Genomic DNA, 23,802 nt, shown 5'->3' with positions numbered 1-23,802 from the left:
GAGGATCTTTGCAAATCCACAATACACTCAATTTTCTAAAAAAAAAATACAAAAAAGACTTTTGAGTTATTTAACAAATCAAGCTTAGAAAAGAAATTGAGATTTTGAGACTTTTTTCAGAGCTTTTGTGGTCTATTCTAGAAGTTAAAAAGCTCAGTAATATATTAGGAAAAGTTTAACTAAATGTTTGAGAGAAAAATATGTGCATTTTGAGCTTTTAGTAGAAGAATTTTCTATTTCATCTTTAATGTAGGAGAAATATCAATGATATATAGTTGGTTTAAGTAGTGCGGGGTAGTCACGTGAATTTCATAAAGTAAAATAAAAGTCTACACCCATACAGACGCTATGTATGTTGTGTTCGCAATATAATCTCATATATCTCGTAATATAAGTGCACTATTAAATCCATGCGTGATATGTTTATTTGTGATGAGAAAATATGGTACTTTGATAGCCATAGGTGATGTCTTACTTCACTCCACACTGTGTTTACCTATAAAAGTCATACACATATTTATTTATTTATATGTCGCTTAAGTTAATACACATACATATAATATCTTCTTCAACATAAGCACGCGTTCTATGTTCGGCACGTGCAAATAGATATTCTGTCTTCTCAGAAAATCTTTGTTTAATAATCCCTGATGAATATTACAAAGAGAATTTCATACACATAACGTTCACACGTCTCACAAGAAGCTACTGCTGGAATTTGATTATGAATTTTCACGAATTCTCCTCTATAACTATCACACCCTCATTATCTTTTGTCGCTTTTCCGCATTCTGCTCTCAAAAAGATATGTCTCTCCTCAAACTCATATATTATTCTACGGGTACCACCCACCACAGCATATTTTGCTATGTATATACATTGAAAAGTTTTATATGAACAACAATAGGAAACCTTTTGGGAGGGGAACATGCAAAAATCAAAAGGTCTGTTCCGGGAAAAGGAAATGCAATGCATGTGGAAAAGTTCTTATTCAGCTTGCAAGCTCATTTACACGTTATTTCAATGGAGCTTCCTCCACTTTCCCAACTCTGGTGGAAAAAAAATCTTTGAATATTGTTCCGCTCTGCTAGGAGCTTTTACCAACGGAATTTCGATATACAATTTTATCTAATGAAGTTGGCTTGTTGAATCTTGCCAATCTTGCAAATGGAAAAGCTTCATTTATACATCATGAAAGCTTCAGAAGTTTCACCAACATACAGAAATTTGGTGAGAATAGTTTAATCGGCATTTTTCACTGGAAAAATTACTATATTGAATGTAGAAAATGGAAATTCCATTTTCGTTCCTTTTTTATTCAAGAAAATTCCTGCACTACATAATTGGTTTATCTTGCACCCAATTTCCGTGAGAGCTTTTACGATAAATTCCAATTAAAATGGGACATTTATTAAAATTTTTGCAAGTCAAGAAGTATGTTAAAAAGTTTTCATTTTTATTCTAATTTGAATTATCCTAATATTTATTTTGGCGGAAAAAGGTAATCTCTAGAATAACAATGGTTTGGTTTCTTCTTAAAACAAGAAAAGTTTCAAGTTTTAATTTTTCCATTCAACTCTATAAATCCCACAAATTTTCCAAGGGACCATTTTGGGGGGTTGAAAGAAACCAAAAGGGAGAACAACCCTTGGAAAGGAATAAAAAAAACTACGTACAGCTCTCGTACGGCTGTGTTTTTATGCAAAATTCCCGTATCTGTGCAAATTTACTTTTCGCGTAACTTTCGACGGGCTTTGGGATATGTCCCAATGGTATATCCTTTTTGGGTTTTATCTTTAAGTGAAAATACGAGTTATGTGTAAATATAAATTTTGCTTGACGTACATAAATAATGCGGGCATTGATTGAACACGGAAGTTATCGGTTTGGTGGTGCAGTAGCTCATTCATTTATTATGTACCGTGTAGTCTCTAAATTCAAAGAAAAAAAAAGAACAAAAAACTCTCAGGGGTGTAGATATGCAGCAGCAGTGTATTGTATGTAGTATAGAGTCGAAGCATCGTCACCCACATATTTTGAAACATAAAATGCTTTCACGTGTACAAAAACAACAAGGGTGAAGAGCTTTGGAACCATAAACTTCCAACCCCCATCCATCCTCCACCCTTATGTGCAAAAGGAGCTCACCGCCGGCAGACCTCTTTGAAAAGAAAATACAACATACACTACACATACATTCACCATCGTATACAATTTTGTGAAGCAGCAACAAGTTAACTCGACTGAATTCCTCACTTGATGGGTGGCGAGGTTGTTAAATTCGAAGGAAACTCAACGAGCAGTTTGAGGGGGAACAAGCATACATACATATACAAACCCATCCCCTTTTTGGGTTTTTCCCGCACACACTGTAGGTACTGTGCCGGTTCATACGTTATGGAAAATTTTTCAGAAATACAAAGCGTGTCTTATTGAGTTATTGCCGTGCATTGGCTTTGGGACGCTAATGCAATACGAAAACATACCATTATGGAGAATATATATTTTATTTATGAATTTCTCCTCCCACCCCCCCTCCCATTCGCATCACCATTCATCCCGTGCCAAGGACTTTTCGAGGAGTTTCAGGTGTCATTATCGTGATAATATCCAATTTCCTGAGTAGCTTTCCGGAATTCTTCGTTTTTCTTTCTGGCCTGATGTTGCAAAAACAGTGCGGAAAAGCCATTGGAGAAACTTGACCAAAAGTCTCGAAAATTGTTCCGTTTGCATATTGAATTTACAACTTGAAAATTTGATTATCAAGCCCACAGGAGGAAAAAGAGTAGAAGCGAGTGGGATTTAGAGAGAAAAAATCACACGCAGGGGAATTGTTTATGGGAGGAAAATTAAATTTAAGTGTTTATTTTTGATTTTTTTTCACTCTAGAATAAGGGTGTGATCAATCCCTGCTATAAAACCAGTAAAAAAGTAATTGAAAAAATAATTGAGAAAAAGATTTTCCAGGAATTTTCGAAACTTCACATTCTTTCCCGGATGAAGTGAACTGTGGATTTTTTATTGCTATTTTATAATAAAATTGTTGAAAAAATATTGAAGTATCAAAATCATATAATATACAAGGTTGTAAATCTTTTGTGAGAGTCGATAGAATTGCTTTCCATTCCTCGAAGGTACAAAAAAAGGAGCTTTGTATTTTTTTATTCACTCACATCCTCCGTGAAGCTTTCATGGAAATATTTTCTCTCTATATATTTGTCTATAACTTCATTTCACTTCTCACATCCACTCATCAGTTTTTCTGCAATAAACAAACACACTCAGTTGATAATAAGAAGAAAGCTTTTACCCCCTTTAGCTAAATTCTCCCTGTATCATGAGGGGGTGGATAGAACAAGTAAAAGAAAAAATGTGAAAAAATTTAATTGAATTTAATCAATACCTGGGTAGACAAGCCTAAGATAAATGTGAATTATGTAGGTACATTGAGAGGAAAATTTAAAGCTAATTTTCCATTGTTTTTCCTTTTTTTCCACGGCGCGTTGTACGCGAGTTACACGCTGAAACATCTCGAAAATGTCAATTTTTTCAATTTCCCCTGAAGCCCTTTTTCTGGCAGAAGAAAGTATAAACCATATACATTTATTCATTACCTGCGCGTACTACAAGTACCAACAAAGAAGCATAAATATTTTATGGTATGTAAGGAATAAAATAAAATAAAATAAAATATTCAGTATAATCAAATGCGTAGGTCTGAAAGCTCAACAGGAAAAAAAGTTCACTGGTTTCTCGGCATTTCTCACTTGATTAGATAAGATTGTATGTTGTTCATGCAGCTACATGTAAGCTTTACAACCAAAAATAGTCCTTTTTTATGTAATATTCTTTCAATCCATACGTGACTACCAAAGGAACCATTTTATGTACATTTTTTTTGAGGGATTACCCATGAGGATGGGAATGACCGAAATAAGTGTTTGAAGGTACCTACCTAACATTTATCGATTACTCTACACGCCACCTTTCCATATAAAGGATCAACACCCAACATAGCCTACATACATACGTGCAAGAATAGCTCAAAGCACAGGGGAAAAGCTTAAGAATACATCGTCCTGAAGATAGAAAAAAAAAAGAAAAAAGGGCCCTAACAAAGGATTCGTGTATATACAAATTTCTTTTGTTGTCGAATTTGCTACCTCTGACCACTTGGAGATGTATTATGGATAAGGCTTAGTTAAAGCTTGTCTTGTTGACTTGTAAACATCTTTTTCTAATGACCGAAATCTCCAATCGTTGCTCATTAAACTTTTTTCAGACTACGTGGGTGTATTTGTTAGTTTCGTTTTGATCTCAATTTTGTTGCGTCGATTAATTAAGAAGGTAATTTCAACAATTTGTCTGTGCTTTCAGTACCCCAGAAAATACTTGAAAATATCTCTTTAAGCTATTCCTTTAGAATATTCTGCCTACACACAATCTCTGTAACAATGTAGGAAGTAGGAATGTAGCTTTAAAATTTGATCTTTGACTTTTACCGAAGATATTACCTATCAATACTTTTAATAAATCCAATAAATAAAATCCAACTTCCTGTAGAATTTTTCACGAGTGCTTAGCAGAGTTCTTACTTAAGGTAAGAAATAGGTATACACAATAAAAGGAAGTTAAATTTAATGAATGCTCGTTATCAACTTAAAAAAATCGAAAAAGTAAATCATCAGAGCATAAAGAATTCGTTCAAGAAGTATATCATCAAATAAATCCGGATGTCTTCTCTTTTCTTCTTCCTATATACATAGACATAGGTGGGGGAAGGAGATGAGAAAAAATTGTGTATATCCTTCAATAGATTAAGGAAACCCAATTGTATGGAGAGATTCAAATATAATTTCAAACAGAGAGTTTTATTTTTAACTTGTTATTTTGCGTCGATGGATAAACAAATAGCAACAAAATGGCAAATTTATGCACACGAGTTCTTGTGCGAAGCAACAAATTCTTGAGAATAAGTCACTCGAAAGAAATTTATTGTTATTTACCTTATCTATACGTATATGATTCTCTTACGTCGTGTCAATTCCAAAATCGTTTCAATTTGTAAATGATTTTCCTTTTTTTTCTGCTGTACATAGTAATTCAAGATAAATGGGATACAATACCAGGAATCAGGGTCAAAATACCTAACATATATAGCAACTATATACATACATATAATGCGGAAATGTAAATTAAATTGTTTATTGTTTTTTGTCGTCTTACACACTAATTGCAATTGTATGAACAATTTGGTGTAAACATCCAATTAAAAGCACTTCCTGGAATTTATGATTTATTTTTTTTTTGTTTTTGGAATTCTTATAATCATTGTTTGTATTCTTTTCTGACGTTAAAGATTTGTTTTTCAAAACTTCCGGTGTTCGTCAAAGGAAATTCCCGCTCATCCAAGGAAAAGTCTCAATTTAAGCCAAAGTTTTCGGCCCTAATAGAGAGCCTTCTTCAGTGGTCTTGCTTGTAGTTCAGACCACTGAAGAAGGCCCGCTATCTGAGCCGAAAGCTTTAGCTTAAATTGCTGCTTTTCCTTGGGTGAGCGAGAATTTCCTCCGGAACACAGGAAGCTTTGAAAAAACAAAACAGATTGAAAGCTCGAAATTTCCTAGAACGAAATATTTATTTAAATCATATCGCTTAAAGGTGGTTGATATAGTCAAAATTCCTCTGAAAATTTATTTAAAAGCAAAGAACTAATCATATTAAATTCTTTTTGCATTTAATCTGTTGAGACAACTTGCAATGAGCCCAAAGAATAGAATTTACATCAAATGCGATTTTTCTTGTAATCCTTGATGTGTGCTTTTGAGCTTTCTGTAAGTAGGTAAATAGGCGCATTTTGTGAAAAGACTTGGTTCGTGATGTAATAAAGGTCGCTTTCAGTCATGGCTCCTTTGAACTTTTCATCATGTTCGTTCAATCAAATGATTAGAAAAATTCATAAAATTGAATTTCAATTCCATAAGGGTGGAGAAAACATTTTCTTCTGCTAAATTCCAATCTTCTTTCATTGCGCGAATAGCGGACGTACCTACTTATATACAACATTGAATGCTGTACAGAAAAATGGCATCAAAGAGAAGAAAGTACCTTGATACATATTTCATAAAATTCTTTTGCAAAAGGAATAATTCAAAAAGTTGTTCTTTGCATGTAATCTCTCCTATAGTTTTCTTCCTATAAGAAATGTTCAATTGAAATTGTTACATAAAGAATTGCATTTTGATGTGTATTTTTTTTTGCATTTGCAGGAATATCGTCATGGTGACAGGAATCTCACATCATGTACATTTCTCGATGATGGTGGTTTCTCATGGCCGGCCTTTCACATAGCATTCTTCTCCAGTTCATATCTAGTCCCATTAGTGCTAATAAGTGGTTTGTACCTACGGATGTTATTGCGTTTGTGGCGACACGGCGTGGGAGGAAGGATATCCGCCGAGTCCCATCGAGGACGTAAACGTGTAACAAGAATGGTTGTGATAGTTGTAGCAGCGTTTGCATCTTTATGGTTTCCCATACAGGTTAGTATACACAATCGGTTTGTTTTTCTCTATATTGCCGTGATAAATTGTCCTTTACATAGCCCTCATTGACATCCAATTCACATTCTTCGCAACACAATTCTTTTTGTCCCCTTTCGCGTTCCTAAATATGGATTTTACATCACGCATAAAAATCCCCGCCAGTGATGACCTCACGAGGAAAAATGAACCCAACATGATAAAATAAACTCTGCAAGATTGTAATTAATTTTTAATTTTATTTGTTGTACACGCCCCCCACAGTATTGTTGCAATTATTTCTCGAGTAATATTTATTATATTGTCTTACTGTTATTGTATATACGTATCACCCTCTGTGATGATTGCAAAGTCAAAACATTTACTCTTTGATACATTTATTACATCTGCTCCGAAGCTGCACTATGTACAACATGATTTACAGGAAAGTTCAATAATACTTTCCTGTGAGAGTGGGAAACAAATAAATAGTTTCTCTTATTGTTGGATGATTGTGTTTGTTTCATACAAGTGAGAGAAGTTGAGATTACAAATGTAAGAAATGCCCCAAAGTCACTTCAACTTTGCGGACACAAAACTTCTATTTCGCTTCAATCTATTTATTAACGATCTTTCATTGGATTGAGTTTACAAAATAGAATTGTAATCTGAAGAAAATGGGATATTAGATCTTTATTAAACCACAATGTAAGAATTTTAAGAATCTTCAAAGAATTAGTTGGTGTTCCACTTCGTGGCCAACACCAAGTATTGTAATCGTAGGAAAAATCGACCACCTCAGATCGGGCTCAAACTTGGTATGAGCACGTTTCAGACAACCCACATTCCAAAACTGGTGGTGGAAAATTTTTGATCCGGCCGGCCTGCCGGCCGGCCGGCCTGCCATTGGTCCCCATTTTGCCTTATAGCGCGAGAACGGTAATAGATAGAGACTTCCGGTTTGATGTTTTATATAGAAATCTGGGTGTAAAATTTCATTTTTTCGCATTTTCAAAAACCAAGATGGCCGCCGTCCTCCATTTTGAACTACTGTCAACCACTTCCCTTATAGTTAGAGGTCTGAAATTTTAGTATGTTGTAGAGCTCAGTGAGACGTTTTCATCAACAATTCATACTTGAAAATCGGTCAAGCGGTTTAGCAAATATGGCGGCCTAAAGCAAAAAGTGTTTTTTCGATATATCTCGAGAACGGCTTGACCGATTTTGACCATCTTGGTATCAAATGAAAGGTATTGCGAAGCCCTACAACTGACTAGAACATTTCAAGTTTCAAAAACATCCGCAAGAGGCGCTAAAAACAAAAACAAAAATTGCCTAACTTTAAGGGGCAATATCTTCGAATCCCGATTATAGATTTCCTTGAATTTTTGATATGTTGTAGCAGGACTAATAATCTTGCACCAGTCCGAAAATGAAGAAAATCTATGTCGCCGTTTAGAAGATATAACCATTTGAAAAATTATTGAATTTGAAAAGTTCTGAGAACCATATCTCTTGAACGGCTTGTCCTATTTCGCTCAACTTGGTATCAAATTAAAGGTTTTGCAATTCTCTACAACTTTCTAGAACATTAGAAACCTCTACAGCAATTTCTTGATGACGAAAAATGCGAAAAACTGTTTTAGTAAAACAAAAAGCCGCCATTTTGTGTTTTAGAGGTGACCTTCAAAAGTATCAAAATTTATCCCATATTCTAGCTTATTCTAAGACCTTTCCATAACTAGTCAAGAAGTTTCTGTAGGTATTATAGAACCAGAGATATGACCATTTTAAATCATAAAATTGCTGAATTTCACAAAAAAAATCAGCTTTGCATAATAGTATGTACTGCTCAAAAATCAATTTTACGCATAAACAAACTTCTACACGTTGTGGGACACCAACTCTTATAACTGGACGCGTTATGATTGACTTTCTTTTTCGATTTTCGCAAAGTCTTCTCAAAATTGTCTCAAATTGTCTTCAATTTTTTTTTTCGATTTTTGGAGAAAGATTTGCAGCGTATTAAGTAAGTTCAGTAAGCAAATTTGGGTTAAAGCTTCAAGCTTCTGCAGAGACTAAAAATTAACCGAATTTAGTTAAAAGTCCTTGTGTATTAAAGCTTGAATATTTCACATTTAATTATGTTATTCACTCACGTCGGAAACATACCAAGAGGGTGTGGGTATTTGGAGGAAATTTATATATTGTTTGTAGCACTTTTCATATTTAATATTGCTCTGTGTCGGAAACCCCAAATATGTATGTTAAGCATTATACATATTATATTTTTTGACTGGTTGCTATTTTGAATTTATATCACGGCGTTTGTATGCAAAATTGCTATCATTTGAATAATTTTAATGGCAAATTTGGGACATTGAGTAGAAGTAATGCATGCCATAGGGTTATATGTATAGAAGGAGAAAGAGTTTTGAATATAAATTGTGGAAAATCTTAGCTCTTTAAAGCAGCAGTAGGTCTTGTTAAGTATGTACGTACATAAATGTATCTCATAAGTTTTGCTGGTTTGAGTCCTTCTGAGAAAAGCATCCAAAAACTCCTTACCACCCTCTATCCCCATCCCCAAGGCTCCCCATTTAAATTGAGTTCTTCTCGAGGCTATAAATTTCTTAACAATGCCAAGTGATACTTGGGGGTAAATCGAATATACATTCGGGGAATACTTATGTTACATTCGTTGGGTATATCAAGTGATACGGTGGGCGATAATGTATTTATTTACATATGTATTTTATAACACTCATCTTGTGTGATGAAGCAAGTCATCCGTTATGCTTCCCCGTCGTCGCCTCTATTAAATTCAAAGGGAAAGTTACAGCGTTGTATACATAAAGGATTTAAACCGTGAACCACGTTCTTTCAAAGTCCCTTTAGCATTTTGCCACAAGTTGTATAGAAGGTTTCAAATTCCACACCATATACACACCAAACTCTTGTTATTTCTGTATCTTGCTGAAAGCTCTCTCTATAAGCTTCTCCTTTCGCTATATTCAATATAAATGTTTCGAGGTTTCTAGTGCTAGAGAGTCAGAGCATTAAGGCATCTATGCCGTTTAAAATAATTGCCGAGCTAATGTGCTGAAACTTAAAACACATTCATGGAGAAACATTGAAAAGAGGATAATAGGATTTAGGTGTGGGTAGGAGCATAATCTGTTGATGGTGCTGAAGGAACTTCTATTGTGTTGCAAGTATGTGTGCAATTGTGCAACAGTAAAAGTCAATCTTATTCTGAAGTTGTAAAATTGAAGTACTACAATAATGCCGTAATAATTGAAATCCGCATACAATGTGATAGATTGTTGATCTATAGGAGCCACATACATATATTGATATGTTTGCCGAAGGGTTCATGTATTAGAATGGATAGCTATTAGCACACCGCTCCTAGCATATATGTATCATATTGATTCCTTTGGGGCGAAAGCACCAAGGAGATTTATGTGCTTTGCACACCTAAAGGGTTCCTTGGCTTGAGTCAGTTAGATGGGGTAATTGTTAATTGACGGTAAAGCCAATTTACATCCATGAGCTTATTTATCAAGTTAGTTAGGAAACCATAAATGGATGAGTGTACACACATCAGCGGCTTAAATTACTATCAATTCTATCTTCTTGGGGCCCTTTGGCTAAAGTATTTGCTTGCTATATACACGCCATATTGGGTGAATGGGAAACAAATGAATTTCCTTATGCTACCTCTAACTACCTATAAGATATAGGTATTTGAATTTTCCAATAAAGCATCAAAGTTCATCAGTCTATTGGCTTGAGAATGAATTCAACAGGAAGTTATATACATACACAGAGAGCTACCTATATTTAGAAGAGGTAGAGAAAAAATATCTAACAAATTATGCTACGATTGAGACAATTGCGTCAAGTTCTTTGTGAAAGACTTTTTTTTTTCTTTTCTCTTTGATCTCTCGCATCTCTCACGTATCATTGCAAAGAAGATTACTTTTATCTCTTCGCTCTTTTTTTCCCCTCAATAAAATTACAATACACAATTTCCTCATGGTGACCTGAAAAATATATTTTCTCTTTGATATTTTCAAGATGTTTTTTCTTCATTGGTTCTCCAACATCCCAGGGAAGAAACCCTTCCGGTTTATTCATTAGACCTCAAAAAACCAAAGCAACAAAAGAACCTCACAAATTCATGAATTTTATGCTCTTTTTTTGTACATTGTACATTTCAAACACACCCCGATGAAGTTTATCCTCCGACTCTCTCTCGAAAAAAGTTTCACTTAAACATTTTTTACCTTTTGTGTAGTTTTGTTTCTAAACTTTGCTCTTTTATGCGTTGGTGGGTGGAGGAAAAAAAAATTACACTCGACAGGAAATTCTACGCAGTTCCTGTACAAACATGAACTATGTAGTAGAAAATTGTTTGAAACAAAAACCATATAAACGAGAAATTTTAAATTTATGAATAGTCATGAATTCACTTTCCAATGAAGAGGAACTAGAGCTCTCTAACATCACCAAAGTTTCATCATTCTTTTGTATCACCTTCCCCTCTACACGTTGTGTTGCAATTAATACATATAGTACGGGGAAAATGAATATTTTTTCACCATCAAGGTGTAATTTCGATGCAGCAAAAAATAATTAATAAACAAATTGAAGCATAAATATCGCTCTATGTATTTTCCGTGCATATAGCGAAAAACTTAATGATGTGAAGAAAAAAAAATTGCTGAAGATAGCAAAAAGTTCTGCACAATATTAGTTTCATGGTGTAGTTGGTATTTAATAATAATAGCAAAAGTGGAGTGATGTGATATATGATTTTTCCATGAGGGGTACGTATAGGAAATATGTATGATGCAGCATTGCAAAGGTGTGGGGGCGAGTAAATAATCGAAACACCAGGCGTCTCCATCACCCATGGGGCGTCTGCATTACAATTTCCATTACGCCGTATAATAAATGAGCAATTAAAGTGATCATTCTTAATGACTAAATTCATTTCATTTTCCTCCCATCCCCCCTACATGGTCACAGCAAATTGGTACTATATTGCAACATATCTACGCTGGGAATGCAAGGGAAATTTTCGTATGAAAATCCAATTAAATTGTTGCTTCATTTTTTTTTGTTGCAATATTCACCGCAAAAATGTTGGACCAATAGGGAAATTTAATTTAAAAAAATTGCCTTTTTATTTATCAAATAAAAATAAAGATTCTTCCCTATTATATTGGTTTGAACGAATGTAAATCATGATGTAAATTTTCATCCTTTTTATGTAACAATTTTTTATTGCCCATTACAAATTGGCAATGTTATGTGGAAAATGAAAATATCCCATCAAGCATTTAAGGATTCTTTGTCAATATTCCATTCGAATTTCTTTTTTTTTTGCCATCATGTTGAAACAGTTAGGAAAAATTTCTCTATGATTGGTCTTCACGAGTGATTTTCCCATTTTTCTGACAGACATTCAACAATGGGAAAAAGAGCTGGAATTATGGTATAGACCCATTCGTTGTGTGTATGTTATTACCATAATAATGGCAAATAAAAACCTACGTGATTTTCCAACTGTGAGGATTTTTTTCAGGGATTTCTCTACGCACCCTCCCACACCCCACCTTAAGTACCCATTTTTTCCATTCCTCAAATGTTTCGTTTTGGGCATTTTTCGTGATTTTTGTTCGACTCCTGAAGAGATTAGGTCTATATAGGATTTTATAGGAATTTATTTACCTTTCACCAAACTTGAGGGATTGAGAGACAGGGTAAAATGTGAATCACCTCAATGATTTTCCATGATGGCACGTGAGCAAAAATTAGTTGATAAATTTTCATAAAACATGCAAATGGTATGGAGAGAGAGAAAGAGAAAAAAAAGATGAGAAGTCCCTTTTTGGAATAACAATTTACTAATTGGTTTTCCTTTGAACATTTGGTGCGTTACGTCCATTTGTACGCATCTTTTTCCTCATCAAGGCCCATCACACTGCGTGATAACTGCCGGAGAAATGAGTATAGGATGGCACAGAAAGCTGTATATACATAATTATGTATGCTAGGAAGAAAAAGATATTCCTTTAACTCCAGGGGTCGAGAGAGAGAGTTCACTTTTGAAGGAATGTTGTATAAAAGTTAAAAAGCAAAAATGAAAGAAAAAAAAAACTCCATCCTTCGAGACATGTTGTATAAAATGTATTTGCCTTTGAATAAAATTCACTCATCCGTTTCACGAAAAATACATCATAAGACGGAAGCGATATGATTTTGTGTTTTATATTTTTACTACAACACCACACCCAAGGAGCCAAAAGAAGAAAATCTCCAGTGTGTCTTCCTTTTATCCCCGCCACCCATCGTAAAGCGATATGTAATTTCCGAAAATACACAATAAAATTCCTTCTCTTCATATCTGTTTTTCATCATCATGTACCCCAACCATACACACACCGTATGGGATGATCTTGTGAGATTTTAAGTGTTAGTCATATTTACCTTGCGAAATAGAAGAGAATTTATCTTTCCGAATCATACATTTTTCCATTTTTTTATCTTTGGAATTTCTTCTCCTCCTCCGCAGACGGTTTTTTTTACGTTGAAAAGTTTTTTTTCTTTGAAACAAACATTGAATTTAATGAACGACATTTGTGAGATATTTTTCCTCAAATTGTATTTGTTCGATATGTATAATTGAAGCCACATTGAATCAACACACTATGGAGAATTTTCTTTAAGAAAAAAAAAGCTTTTCACCTTCTTTCTTCTTTTTATGCTTTTCTAGAATTCATTCGTGGAAAATTCAGAAAAATATGGAAATTAAAAAAATACTTTTTCCGCTATTTCAAACAGATATCGACCTAACTATGGGAGATAAATTTGCATTTGATTTGGGATTTTGAAATCATTATAATTTAATGTACTCTGTTGTTAATCGGACGCATATTCATCTATTCTAAATATATCCTCATTTAGTATATAGTTTTAGCTGCAAATTTGTGTGAACCTTTCACATAAAATCAATCTGCAATGTTCGTGGATTATTGAAAAGCAGGAAGCATATTCAATTTCACAGTCATTGAAAATTTTGTTCCACGTGCTAAATAGTTTATTATGGTGTTAATAATTAATTAATCTATAGCGTGTGCACTCAATATGTGCCATAAATGATGAGTTATTGATTTAGCATAAGGGTCAGGAATAATGGTTAGTTTAAATTTATCCATTCCACCTTCCAAAATTCACTCCTATTCATTATTGCGTGTTCATTCACAAACTATATAATTTCCAATAATATTTTCATTTTATTCCCATCGAGGAACACCCTAAAACATTTACCCTTTAACCTGAAAATAGGCGTTCAATTGATTAACAGGTGAAGGAAAATTCTCTCAAGAGATGAAAAAAAAATGAAAAGCTCTCTCAATTTGAGGATTTATGAAGAGAAATTTTTTTTTGCATAATTCTCGGTGGTTTGTTTATCTTTCTGGGAGGGTTGTAAATTTTTCTTTTAATGAAAATGCTTCCCTGCGTTCTTCATTCAAGTGTATAACATTCAAGTGTAATGTATGTGTACACTCTGGTGAGCTTTTTTGCGAGCATCATGAGAAATTTTAAGGTTTTTATTATAAAACAAATTAACACAGAAGTTATATATCCTTTCAACCAACTTGAATGACATAAATTCAGTATATCCCCTAAAGGATAGTTCATTTAAATGAGAATAAAACCCCGTCCGGGAAATGTTTTGAATTATTTTTTTATAGAGCTGTGAATTGCAAGAATTGAGTTAGAGGGGCTTGTTTTAGTCGTTGATCCCTAGTTGAGGAAGGACGACATTTTGGTTCTGATATACCTCGCATCTTTGGGGTATACTGTATCAGATAATTACATCTGGGGATACGTTGGACAAGGGAATCAATTAAAATAATCGATGTAAGGCCCTTTTGCTATATGTAAGAAGGATCCCTCTTTGCTAATGGACTGGAATATTTCAATGCCTTCAAGTTATTTTGCCTCTTTGAATTTTCTTTAATTTTTTTTTCAATTTTCTCCCAGAGATATGGATATGATATAACCTATTTTGGAAGGATTTTCTGATTTAAGAGATATCCCTTCCTTGGCCATTTTACCAAGCAATTTAGTCCTTCACAATGGGGTGCCTTTTAAGGTTTTTTTGTTGGGGTGTGGGTGTGGCGTTCAATGGACAAATTCAGATCAAAGAATGTTTCAAGGAACTCCAACTAAGAGCACATGTTGTCAATGAACATCAAACACTAATTAAGTACACTCTCTACAATGCCCATAAAATGATTCTGTGATCGCAATGACTGTAAGAAATCGAGGGCGGTGTCTAATTACACTCGTATTAATTCCACACTCGAAGTCAGCATTGACAGAAACAACCCATTATGGAATAATTAGGGTGTGTATTAGCACAATAGCCAAAAATAGAGGAGTCCCAAGTCTTTTTTTCGGAATGGCAAAATTAAATTTATGGACATTTTTGCTGACTCCTCTGGGGGTGACTTCAAAGTAGGTCACACACATAGTATTATCATTAGTGAAAAATGTCTTCTATGTATTTAATTTCCGCCTCCCCAACACACACGTTTACTTTTCCTATTTGAATATTTGCTTTCCTTAATTATCCCATTAGCAATTTTATTGTTCCTACATTTTTTTTATTTTCACTCAATGCTTGTTTATCTTCATCCACGAGCTCAGAAAAAAATCTAATTATTTACTCACGGAGCATTACTAACGATTTACATCTTTTTTTGCCACGAAAATGGACACTTTTTCTGTGCTGAGGATGTTTGCAAATTTTCCATTTTTATGAATTTCTTGCGGATAATGAAAAATTCAATGTATTAGAGAGACTAAACTTGCTCTTTATGTGAACGCGCTGGGGATAAGTCTCTCTGTGAAAAAATGTAATGTTTTCCGAATGAGGGAAAGAAAAGAAATGAAATTATACATTCAGAATATAAATATTTGCCATTATGTCAATTTAATATTGAAGGAGAGGTTTTTTCCCCAAAAGAAAAATCACCTAAATCATTTATTTACATGTGCAGAGAAATATATTAAAGTAAACGACTTTTTGTTGAATTTTAAGTGCTTCCAACGTATTGAATATACCGTGCACACGAGTTATGTTGGGAAGTTGAAGAAAATTCCATTGAACGTGATATTTATACCCAAAAGATTCTCCTTATTTAACACATAACATACACAAGGTAATAAAATGATTTTTCCTTTGAGATTTTATTAGCAATATTTCATCGCAATTCTTGCATTTTGGGATTTGGTTGTTTTACTTTGAAGGAATTGTGTAATCAAAATATTTTAATGTGATATTGTATGGGTGTAATAGAGCAATAAAATTGCCTCTTAAAATTCATTCATGACACTGCTTCACACATAATCTCATGCGGCATCCCCCCACAACCATTGAGCACTGTGCTAATGAACTTCTCAAACTATATACGAGTGAAAATGTTATCAAAACATATGCCGAAGCGCGCATCATCCCCACGTGGCTGAAGGAAGGGATGCCGGAGCCTTCCATTTCAGCAGGAGCCGCCCACTTTAATTACGAAAACATGACCAACAAAGCGTACTTAACATTATCGATTGACTCCATGGTATCAGAGACCAAGGCGCACCTAGTAAAATTTTGGCACTTTCATTCAACATTTGGGGAAAACACATCACATCGCTCCTCCTCGGATCACCCCATTAAGTATACATCCCATTTACCCATCACTCTCCACAGCATCAGACACCATTAATGAAGGGTCTTGACTAGCAGTTGGAGGGCCGTAGGGGAGGGGGATGCGTTGAGAGGCCGCCACCCCCGCAAACCCACGAGTGGGTGGTGTACTTGGAGACACACGCAAACATCTGATATAGTCGATATATGGGGAGTACGGGATGGTTGTTTTGATGATCCCAACCATCAGTCACTTGCGTTATTGACGGGATTGACAGTTTTTTTTTTGAGAAGAAGAAAAAAGACTGCCAGGGAGGTTAGGGCCAGCATGGTTCGCTTATTTAGCTGCCGCTCGTCGAAAAGCTCCCAGGATCATATTCATCATGAATCCCCCATCGGCCTCCCAGCAGCCTATTGGGAGGCAGAGAAGAGAGGAAAAAAATTATCCTAAAATATAAATATGTGAAACTGTAATTTCCTGGCAAAATGAACTCCATTATGCCAACCACATCATTTTCAACCGCATTCTGCTTTTGGCCTCCCCTATATTGCATCATATGTGGGGGTGGACTTATTAAAATGTCTCGTATCCATGATTATAATTCTGTGTGTGAGATAATTGCCTTCTAAAGCCATTTTGTGTGTATGTTCAGTGTGCTCCCATATGGGGCCATTGATGGACTTTTGTGTAGAAATTTGCACCCTTTTGTTGCGAATAGGTGCATGAACTTTGGTGGAAACTTAAATAGCCCAAAGGTACTCCATTATATGACCTCAAAGGTCCCATTATTAGTCGATATTATTGGAAATTGTGCATTGTAATAGCTATGTTGTGTATAAACAATTGTTCTAAAGTAATATGACATTGTAAAATATATAAATAGAAGTTTCCATTTCAATTAATTTTAGTTAATTTAAATTCGTTCATTGACTCTGTTCACGAATTCATTATGCTGATAAATTAAAGCTGATTAGCAGAAAGGTGGTTTATTGTATATAGTATTGTATTACCGAATTGTAGGTAACTGCTAATATGTATTTACCTAATTGTAACGATGGTAACTATTGCCATTTTGGGCCTTTAAACATTAATTAATTTTAATTAGATCGTCATTATGAAATCATTAAGGGAGAGTGGGGCAAAATAAATCACTCAAGTGCTTGAGAAATGCCCAAAATATCATCCTAGAAGAATAGTGTAAAGTGTAGGGGAAAATGGGGAATAAAGTTAAATTTTTGGAGTCTCAGAAGTACTAAACTCAAGCTTAAAAATGATTGAATTGAAGCAGAAAAAGTAGTTAAATCCAAAAAATATTTTTGAGCCGAAGAAAGTTATTAGTTTTTTGTCTAAAAATTCTCATATTGAGGGGCAAAATTATAAAAAAAGGTATATAATTCTAGCATAAAATATAGTAAATTAAGTTTGAAAAATGTTTTTCGGATATCAGGCCCAAGATTGAGGCTAAAAAGTTGAAATAGTACTCATTTCTAGCCTAAAAAGTACTTAATTCCTATTTATTCATTTAAATTGAATCTTAAAAAATCCTTTTAATCCTTAATTTACTTAAAACTTCTTTATTAGTTTCGCCAAAGCTCTACAGCTCTTCATATATAATTCATTAAAAAAAATGCTTAATTTTTATAAGAAATATTAATGATAAATATTTAATTCTTTTCATTGCAGGTGATACTAGTTCTTAAAAGCATCGGACTGTATAAGGCGGATACGGATTTAAAAATATCCCTTCAAATTGCCGCCCACGTGCTAGCATACATTAGTTCCTGTATCAACCCTGTGTTATATGCATTTCTCTCTGAGAATTTCCGAAAAGCATTTCGAAAGGTATGCATAATCAAATCAAATCATATAAAAGCTCCCACATTGTAACACTCATCGTGTGTGTTTGTTTAATTACTAACCAACATGTTGATTTTTCCCCTTGGAGGGAGGAGGGAAATACAATAAACAAAAACCATTTGCTGCAAAATGAACAATTTATTTTATGAAAACTCAAATCTGTCCGGGATACGGGGAAGAGGGAAAAAAATAAAGTGTTCATATTGTTACGAAGACAATTTTAATCGTCTTCTCTTTCCCCCCCCCAAGTTTTTTTTTTTTTTTTTTTTATTAAGTTAAGCGCATATTTTAACCAACGATTTCGTAGAAAATAAGATAAGAAGATTGCGTTTCACAGAAGAAGGGCAATCTGCCAAATGTTCCACAGCTGTGGGAAAAATCTCTCAGGGCCGCGCCAACCAAAGTGGCATCCATTACCGAAGGGCGGAAAAGGCGCCATAAACGCTCTCGGAATGACCACTTTGGGGAGGAATGCGCAATAACACCACCTGGGTAAACAGGGGAAGCGCAAAGAAGATCCATTAGGGAGGAATGCGCAACGAGCTTACCCTTAATAAACCCAAGGCGGCGTGAAAAAAACACCCCTTTGAGGAAGAACTCCAGCCGCACACACGTGTGCAGCATTTGGCAGAGAAGGTTGCCAGGAGCTGTCGGGTGGGCTTCGGACAACCAAGGAAAGCTCGGCCCTAAGCACGAGGCTGAGCTAATATAAGGAAGTTCTGAAGCAAAGGAGAAGAACTCTCTGTTCAGCAGAGCAAGATCGAAGAGCAACCCCCAAGAGTTTCTCCAGGAGCACCTCGATCACAAGTGAAAAGCCTAAGGGCATAAAGTGAGAAAGAACTTATAGTGCGAAAACGCCAGAACATAAGGACTCATAGCGGGAAGAAGTCCCAGAACGTTAAAGTGCCAGAGACTCACAAGTGAAAAAGCCTAAGGGCATAAAGTGAGAAAGAACTTATAGTGCGAAAACGCAAGAACATAAGGACTCATAGCGGGAAGAAGTCCCAGAACGTTAAAGTGCCAGAGACTCACAAGTGAAAAAGCCTAAGGGCATAAAGTGAAAAAGAACTTATAGTGCGGAAACGCAAGAACATAAGAGTGAAAACAAAAGGACTCATAGAGAGAAGGAGCCCAAGGGCATAAAAGTGCCAGGGGTTCACAAGTGCGGAGCTAGAGAAACCCTCCAGAGGAGCCCCCACAGCCGCTCGAATCACTAATCTTCACTGCGCAGAACAATCGAGATGAGAATCCTGAGATGAAAGGGATTGTGATTACGACAACAGCAGAAATACATCAATGCCCAGATGAATTCATCTCCGACCTTAGAGAGAAAGAAACAGCAGAAAATTACCCCCGAAGAGAAACATTAAGTATTACTACTGTAGAATAGTCGAAATAAAATTAGATTTTAGCAAAGAGAGTGACTTCTTCAATCTTCCACGAGTCTGTCGGCTACACGAACTCCAGGGCTATCCCACGACGGGGGTGCAGGAATGGACCCCGTCGTAACAATTGGTGGCAGCGGTGGGATTAAAGAAAGCCCAAAGATGGAGTCACCTACAGACATGACTCAATTTATGGAGGAAATAAAAGATGCCTTCTCTAAAAAAATTGATGCATTCAATTTTAGCATGCAAGAGAAGTTTGAGAAAATTGATACGACTATTGAGAGAAATTCAATTCAAATTAAGTATTTGCTACACAAAGCAGATGTAAAAATTCCAGTATCTCACATGGAAGGATTGATGACCCCAATGCGCCCTACAGAAGGGAATTCTACGGAAGAAACAGAAAGACGAGAAGACTCCTACTGGTGGGATTCCGGAAATCCAATAGGACTCCCAATGCATCAGGCAACGGTAAACCCTGACCACATCGTGGGTACTCCTTCACAGCGTCAACAGGCGCCAAGAGAGTTACATGGGACTGGACAGACTTCTGTTGGAAGAACAGAAGTTCCACCGCAGCTAACCGGAGCTGTCCCATTTTCAGTATGGACACACCGGGATCACCCACAGATGTCGTCCACTATAAATACTGCCAGAATGCAGGAGAACGTCCCTCCCAGGGTTCCATTGCGCAACTTAACAAACGCAGGACCCATTCATGGGACTACCAAATTAAAAGTGGATAATTTTGATGGCACCCAGTGTCTGGAGGACTACATTCTACATTTTAACGTTGTAGCATCCGCAATGGGCTGGGGCGTAGATCAAATGGGAACGGTATTGGCTGCATCGCTGAGAGGGGAAGCTTTGGCTGAGATGTCCACGCTTCAACCAGATGAACAACAAAATTGGGCCTCCTTAATGGCTGCTCTGAAAGTTCGTTTTGGAAGAGATCATCTACGAGACTTGAGTCATGTGGAGTTCAAGGGCAGAAGACAAAAGAATCGTGAAGAACTCCCGGCTTTTGCAAGCGCACTCAGAAGACTCGTGAAAAGAGCATACCCAGAATGCCCTCCCAGTGCTCTAGATCGTATCGCAATGCAGCAATTTGTAGATGGGATTCTAGATTTAGAAGTGCAAAATTGGGTAAGAATGAACCGCCCGAAAAATCTTGATGCGGCCCTGATAACGGCCATGGAATGTGAAGCTAATCGAAAGGCAACTTGTGCATCTCGCCCACCAATCCGTGCGACAGAAATTGAGAAAACCAAGGAAAGTGAACAAGAGAGACCATCTGACACCAATAAGAACAAGGAATGGCAGAGATCGCCACGTCCCAATTGGAGAAACGAAGAACACCGATCACCAAATCAGGGAAGTACTCGCCGATTTGGTTCCAATTGGAGAAATCCACGCGATAATCAACAGAGACAGAACACTGCCGCAACACCGCCAAGATCATCCCCGAGGGAATGGGCTGGACAAAGACCGAATGATAGACGACCACCCCCACGGGAGGAAGCCCGGGGATCTGACCCTCGACAAATACAGGATCAGTCACCCCCCACCGTCAATAGCAGAGTGGCATCCATAGAACAGCGAATTGAAGTGCCATTCTCAAAAATAGACACCGTTCAGGGATTAGAGGTGGATTGTGTACTTGATGGGAAACCCTGCGTTGGTGTCATTGATACAGGGGCTAGCGGAACAATTATTGGTGAGGAGATGAATCTTCGACTTGGAGGTGAAAAAGGGCTCCTCTACACCCCATACAATCTGAGGGCGATAGATGGTGTTAGGTTGCCACTACTAGGAGAGCGAGATGTTGAGATACAGATTGGAGACTACACCACAACTCTTAGAGTGATGGTCGGCGACATCATGAACGATTGCCTCATTGGGATGGACCTTCTGCTGCAAAGTCGAGCTGTCCTGGATGTTGGTAAGGGGTTAGCCATGCTCACCACAACTAAGGAAGCTCCCGAAACTCAAGCGGAACTGAGAGTTTTGCGCACTACAGGTGAAGTGGAAATTCCCCCGTATAGCGAAATGATAGTGCAGACAGCAGCCGAAACGAACTTCACGGTGGGGTTGATAGAAAATCTAGCGATAGGAGGACCAGTATCTGTGGCCCGAGCAATCGTCACCGAAGAAGATGGAACACTCCCCGTCCGCATGGGGAACTTCACCAGTAACCCCATACGCCTGAAAGCAAGAACAGCTGTAGCTCAAGTAGCTCCAGTGGATGCAGTTGCTGAAATCGATCATCATGAAGATGAGTGTGGAGACAACGAAGAACTTCCCCTGCATCTTCAATCACTGTACCAGGAAAGCTGCGAATTCCTTGAGGAGGAGACAGACAAAGGTTGTTTTCTAAAATTGCTGCTGGAACACCAGGACGTCTTTGCAGCTCACCCCGGTGACTTTGGCAGAACAAACTGTGCCACCCATCGCATTGATACAGGGAGTACACCTCCCATAAAGCAGTCGGCAAGGCGATTGCCACCAGCAAAAGCTCAGGAAACGGAAGAGTTGGTAGAAGAGATGAAACGATATGGAATTATCGAAGCCTCCGACAGTCCGTGGTCTTCACCTGTGGTTTTAGTGCGAAAGAAAGATGGGAAATGGCGATTCTGCGTTGACTACCGGAAGTTAAACCAAGTCACACGAAAAGACAGCTTCCCACTACCCAGAATAGATGACACCTTGGATGCGTTACAAGGTGCCCAATGGTTCTCCACCATGGACTTGCAAAGCGGCTATTGGCAAGTGGAGATGCATCCGGATGATAAGGAGAAGACAGCGTTCACAACAGGCAGGGGATTGTATCACTTCAATGTGATGCCATTTGGCCTTACCAATGCACCAGCTACATTTGAAAGATTAATGACAGCGGTGCTCAGCGGAATGCAGTGGGACACTTGCCTCATCTATTTAGATGATGTGATCGTGTATAGCAAAACTATCGAAGAGCACGTAGAGAAACTACAGCTGGTGTTTAATCGCTTGCGGGCAGCTAAACTTAAACTCGCACCTTCCAAATGTGCTTTCTTCCGGAAGGAAACTGAGTTTTTGGGACACATCGTAAGCAGCGAGGGAGTTCACACTGCCCCGAATAAGATCTCCACGATAGAGACATGGCCCATCCCAACCACAAAGAAACAGGTACGTCAATTTTTGGGTATTTGTTCATACTACAGGAAGTTTGTCCAAGGATTTGCTGACAAAGCAAGACCACTACACCAACTGACCGAAAAGAATCGCACATTCAAATGGACTCAGGCTTGTCAGGATTCCTTCCAGATGCTAAAAGCTGCACTCACAAGCAGCCCAATTTTAGCATATCCGAAGTCTAATGGACTGTTCATTCTGGATTGTGATGCAAGTGCCATCGGAATTGGGGCAGTCTTACAGCAAGTGCAGGAAGATAAAGAACACGTGATCGCGTACTACAGTCAAGTGCTGCAAAAACCCGAACGTAATTACTGCGTGACACGGCGAGAACTGTTAGCTATCGTCAAGTCGGTGGTGCACTTTCATCACTGGTTATATGGGCGCCACTTTATTATTCGCAGCGACCACGGCAGTCTACGATGGATTACAGGATTAAAGAACCCAGAGGGACAGGTGGCACGCTGGTTAGAGAGACTTGAGCAGTACGATTACACCATTCAACATCGCCCGGGAAGGGTACACTCTAATGCAGATACCCTATCGCGAAGACCATGCTTTGAAATTCAATGTGACCACTGCAATCGCATTGACGAGAAGGAACACATCAAAGGACAGATAGCAGCTGTCACAGTAATTCCGAGTGAGGATGAACAAATTCGTGCAGAACAGAAGGAGGATTCCATCCTCAAAGAAGTCATCTCGTGGATCCAAAAGGGGGAGCGACCAGCATGGGAAGATGTGTCAGGAAAATCACGCATGCTGAAAATGTATTGGGGAATATTTGATTCTCTCCAATTGGAAAATGACCGACTTTACTACATATGGGAATCGGATTCACCAGGAGAAGCAACTAAACTCACCGTTCTTCCCACATCAATGATTCGCACGGTTCTCCAGGAACTTCACGACGGCCGCAGTGGCGGACACTTTGGGGTCAACAAAACCCATGCAAAATTGAGGGAACGATTTTATTTCCCTGCAAGTCATGCAAGAGTAGAGGAGTACTGTCGCGAATGCGATGTTTGTGCCGCCAAGAAGGGACCAGCTCACCGCACTAGAGGTCGACTACGAACCATGGTCACTGGAATTCCTGGGGAAAGATTGGCGATGGACATCCTGGGGCCCCTACCAAAAACAACAAGA

At 37.3% G+C, this 23,802-nt stretch overlaps 2 protein-coding genes across 8 annotated transcripts in view; both read left to right on the top strand.

Annotated features, from left to right (window-relative positions):
• The window catches only part of LOC129786719 (glutamate-rich protein 2), an 871,459-nt gene that overhangs the window by 257,631 nt on the left and 590,026 nt on the right, over window positions 1-23,802 (top strand). The window lies entirely within an intron of this gene.
• The window catches only part of LOC129786690 (allatostatin-A receptor-like), a 103,469-nt gene that overhangs the window by 56,942 nt on the left and 22,725 nt on the right, over window positions 1-23,802 (top strand). For all 7 annotated transcript variants that reach the window (XM_055821869.1, XM_055821865.1, XM_055821868.1 and 4 more), the window contains exons 3-4: window positions 6,267-6,539; window positions 17,924-18,082. In XM_055821869.1, the coding sequence (XP_055677844.1) occupies window positions 6,267-6,539; window positions 17,924-18,082 (432 nt within the window). The remainder of the gene's footprint in view (window positions 1-6,266; window positions 6,540-17,923; window positions 18,083-23,802) is intronic.

The sequence above is a fragment of the Lutzomyia longipalpis genome, chromosome 1 (genome assembly GCF_024334085.1).
Source record: "Lutzomyia longipalpis isolate SR_M1_2022 chromosome 1, ASM2433408v1".
In the NCBI taxonomy this organism is placed as follows: Eukaryota; Metazoa; Arthropoda; class Insecta; order Diptera; family Psychodidae; genus Lutzomyia; species Lutzomyia longipalpis.
Note: the sequence above shows the minus strand (reverse complement) of the source record. Positions and strands in the feature narration are given on the sequence as shown.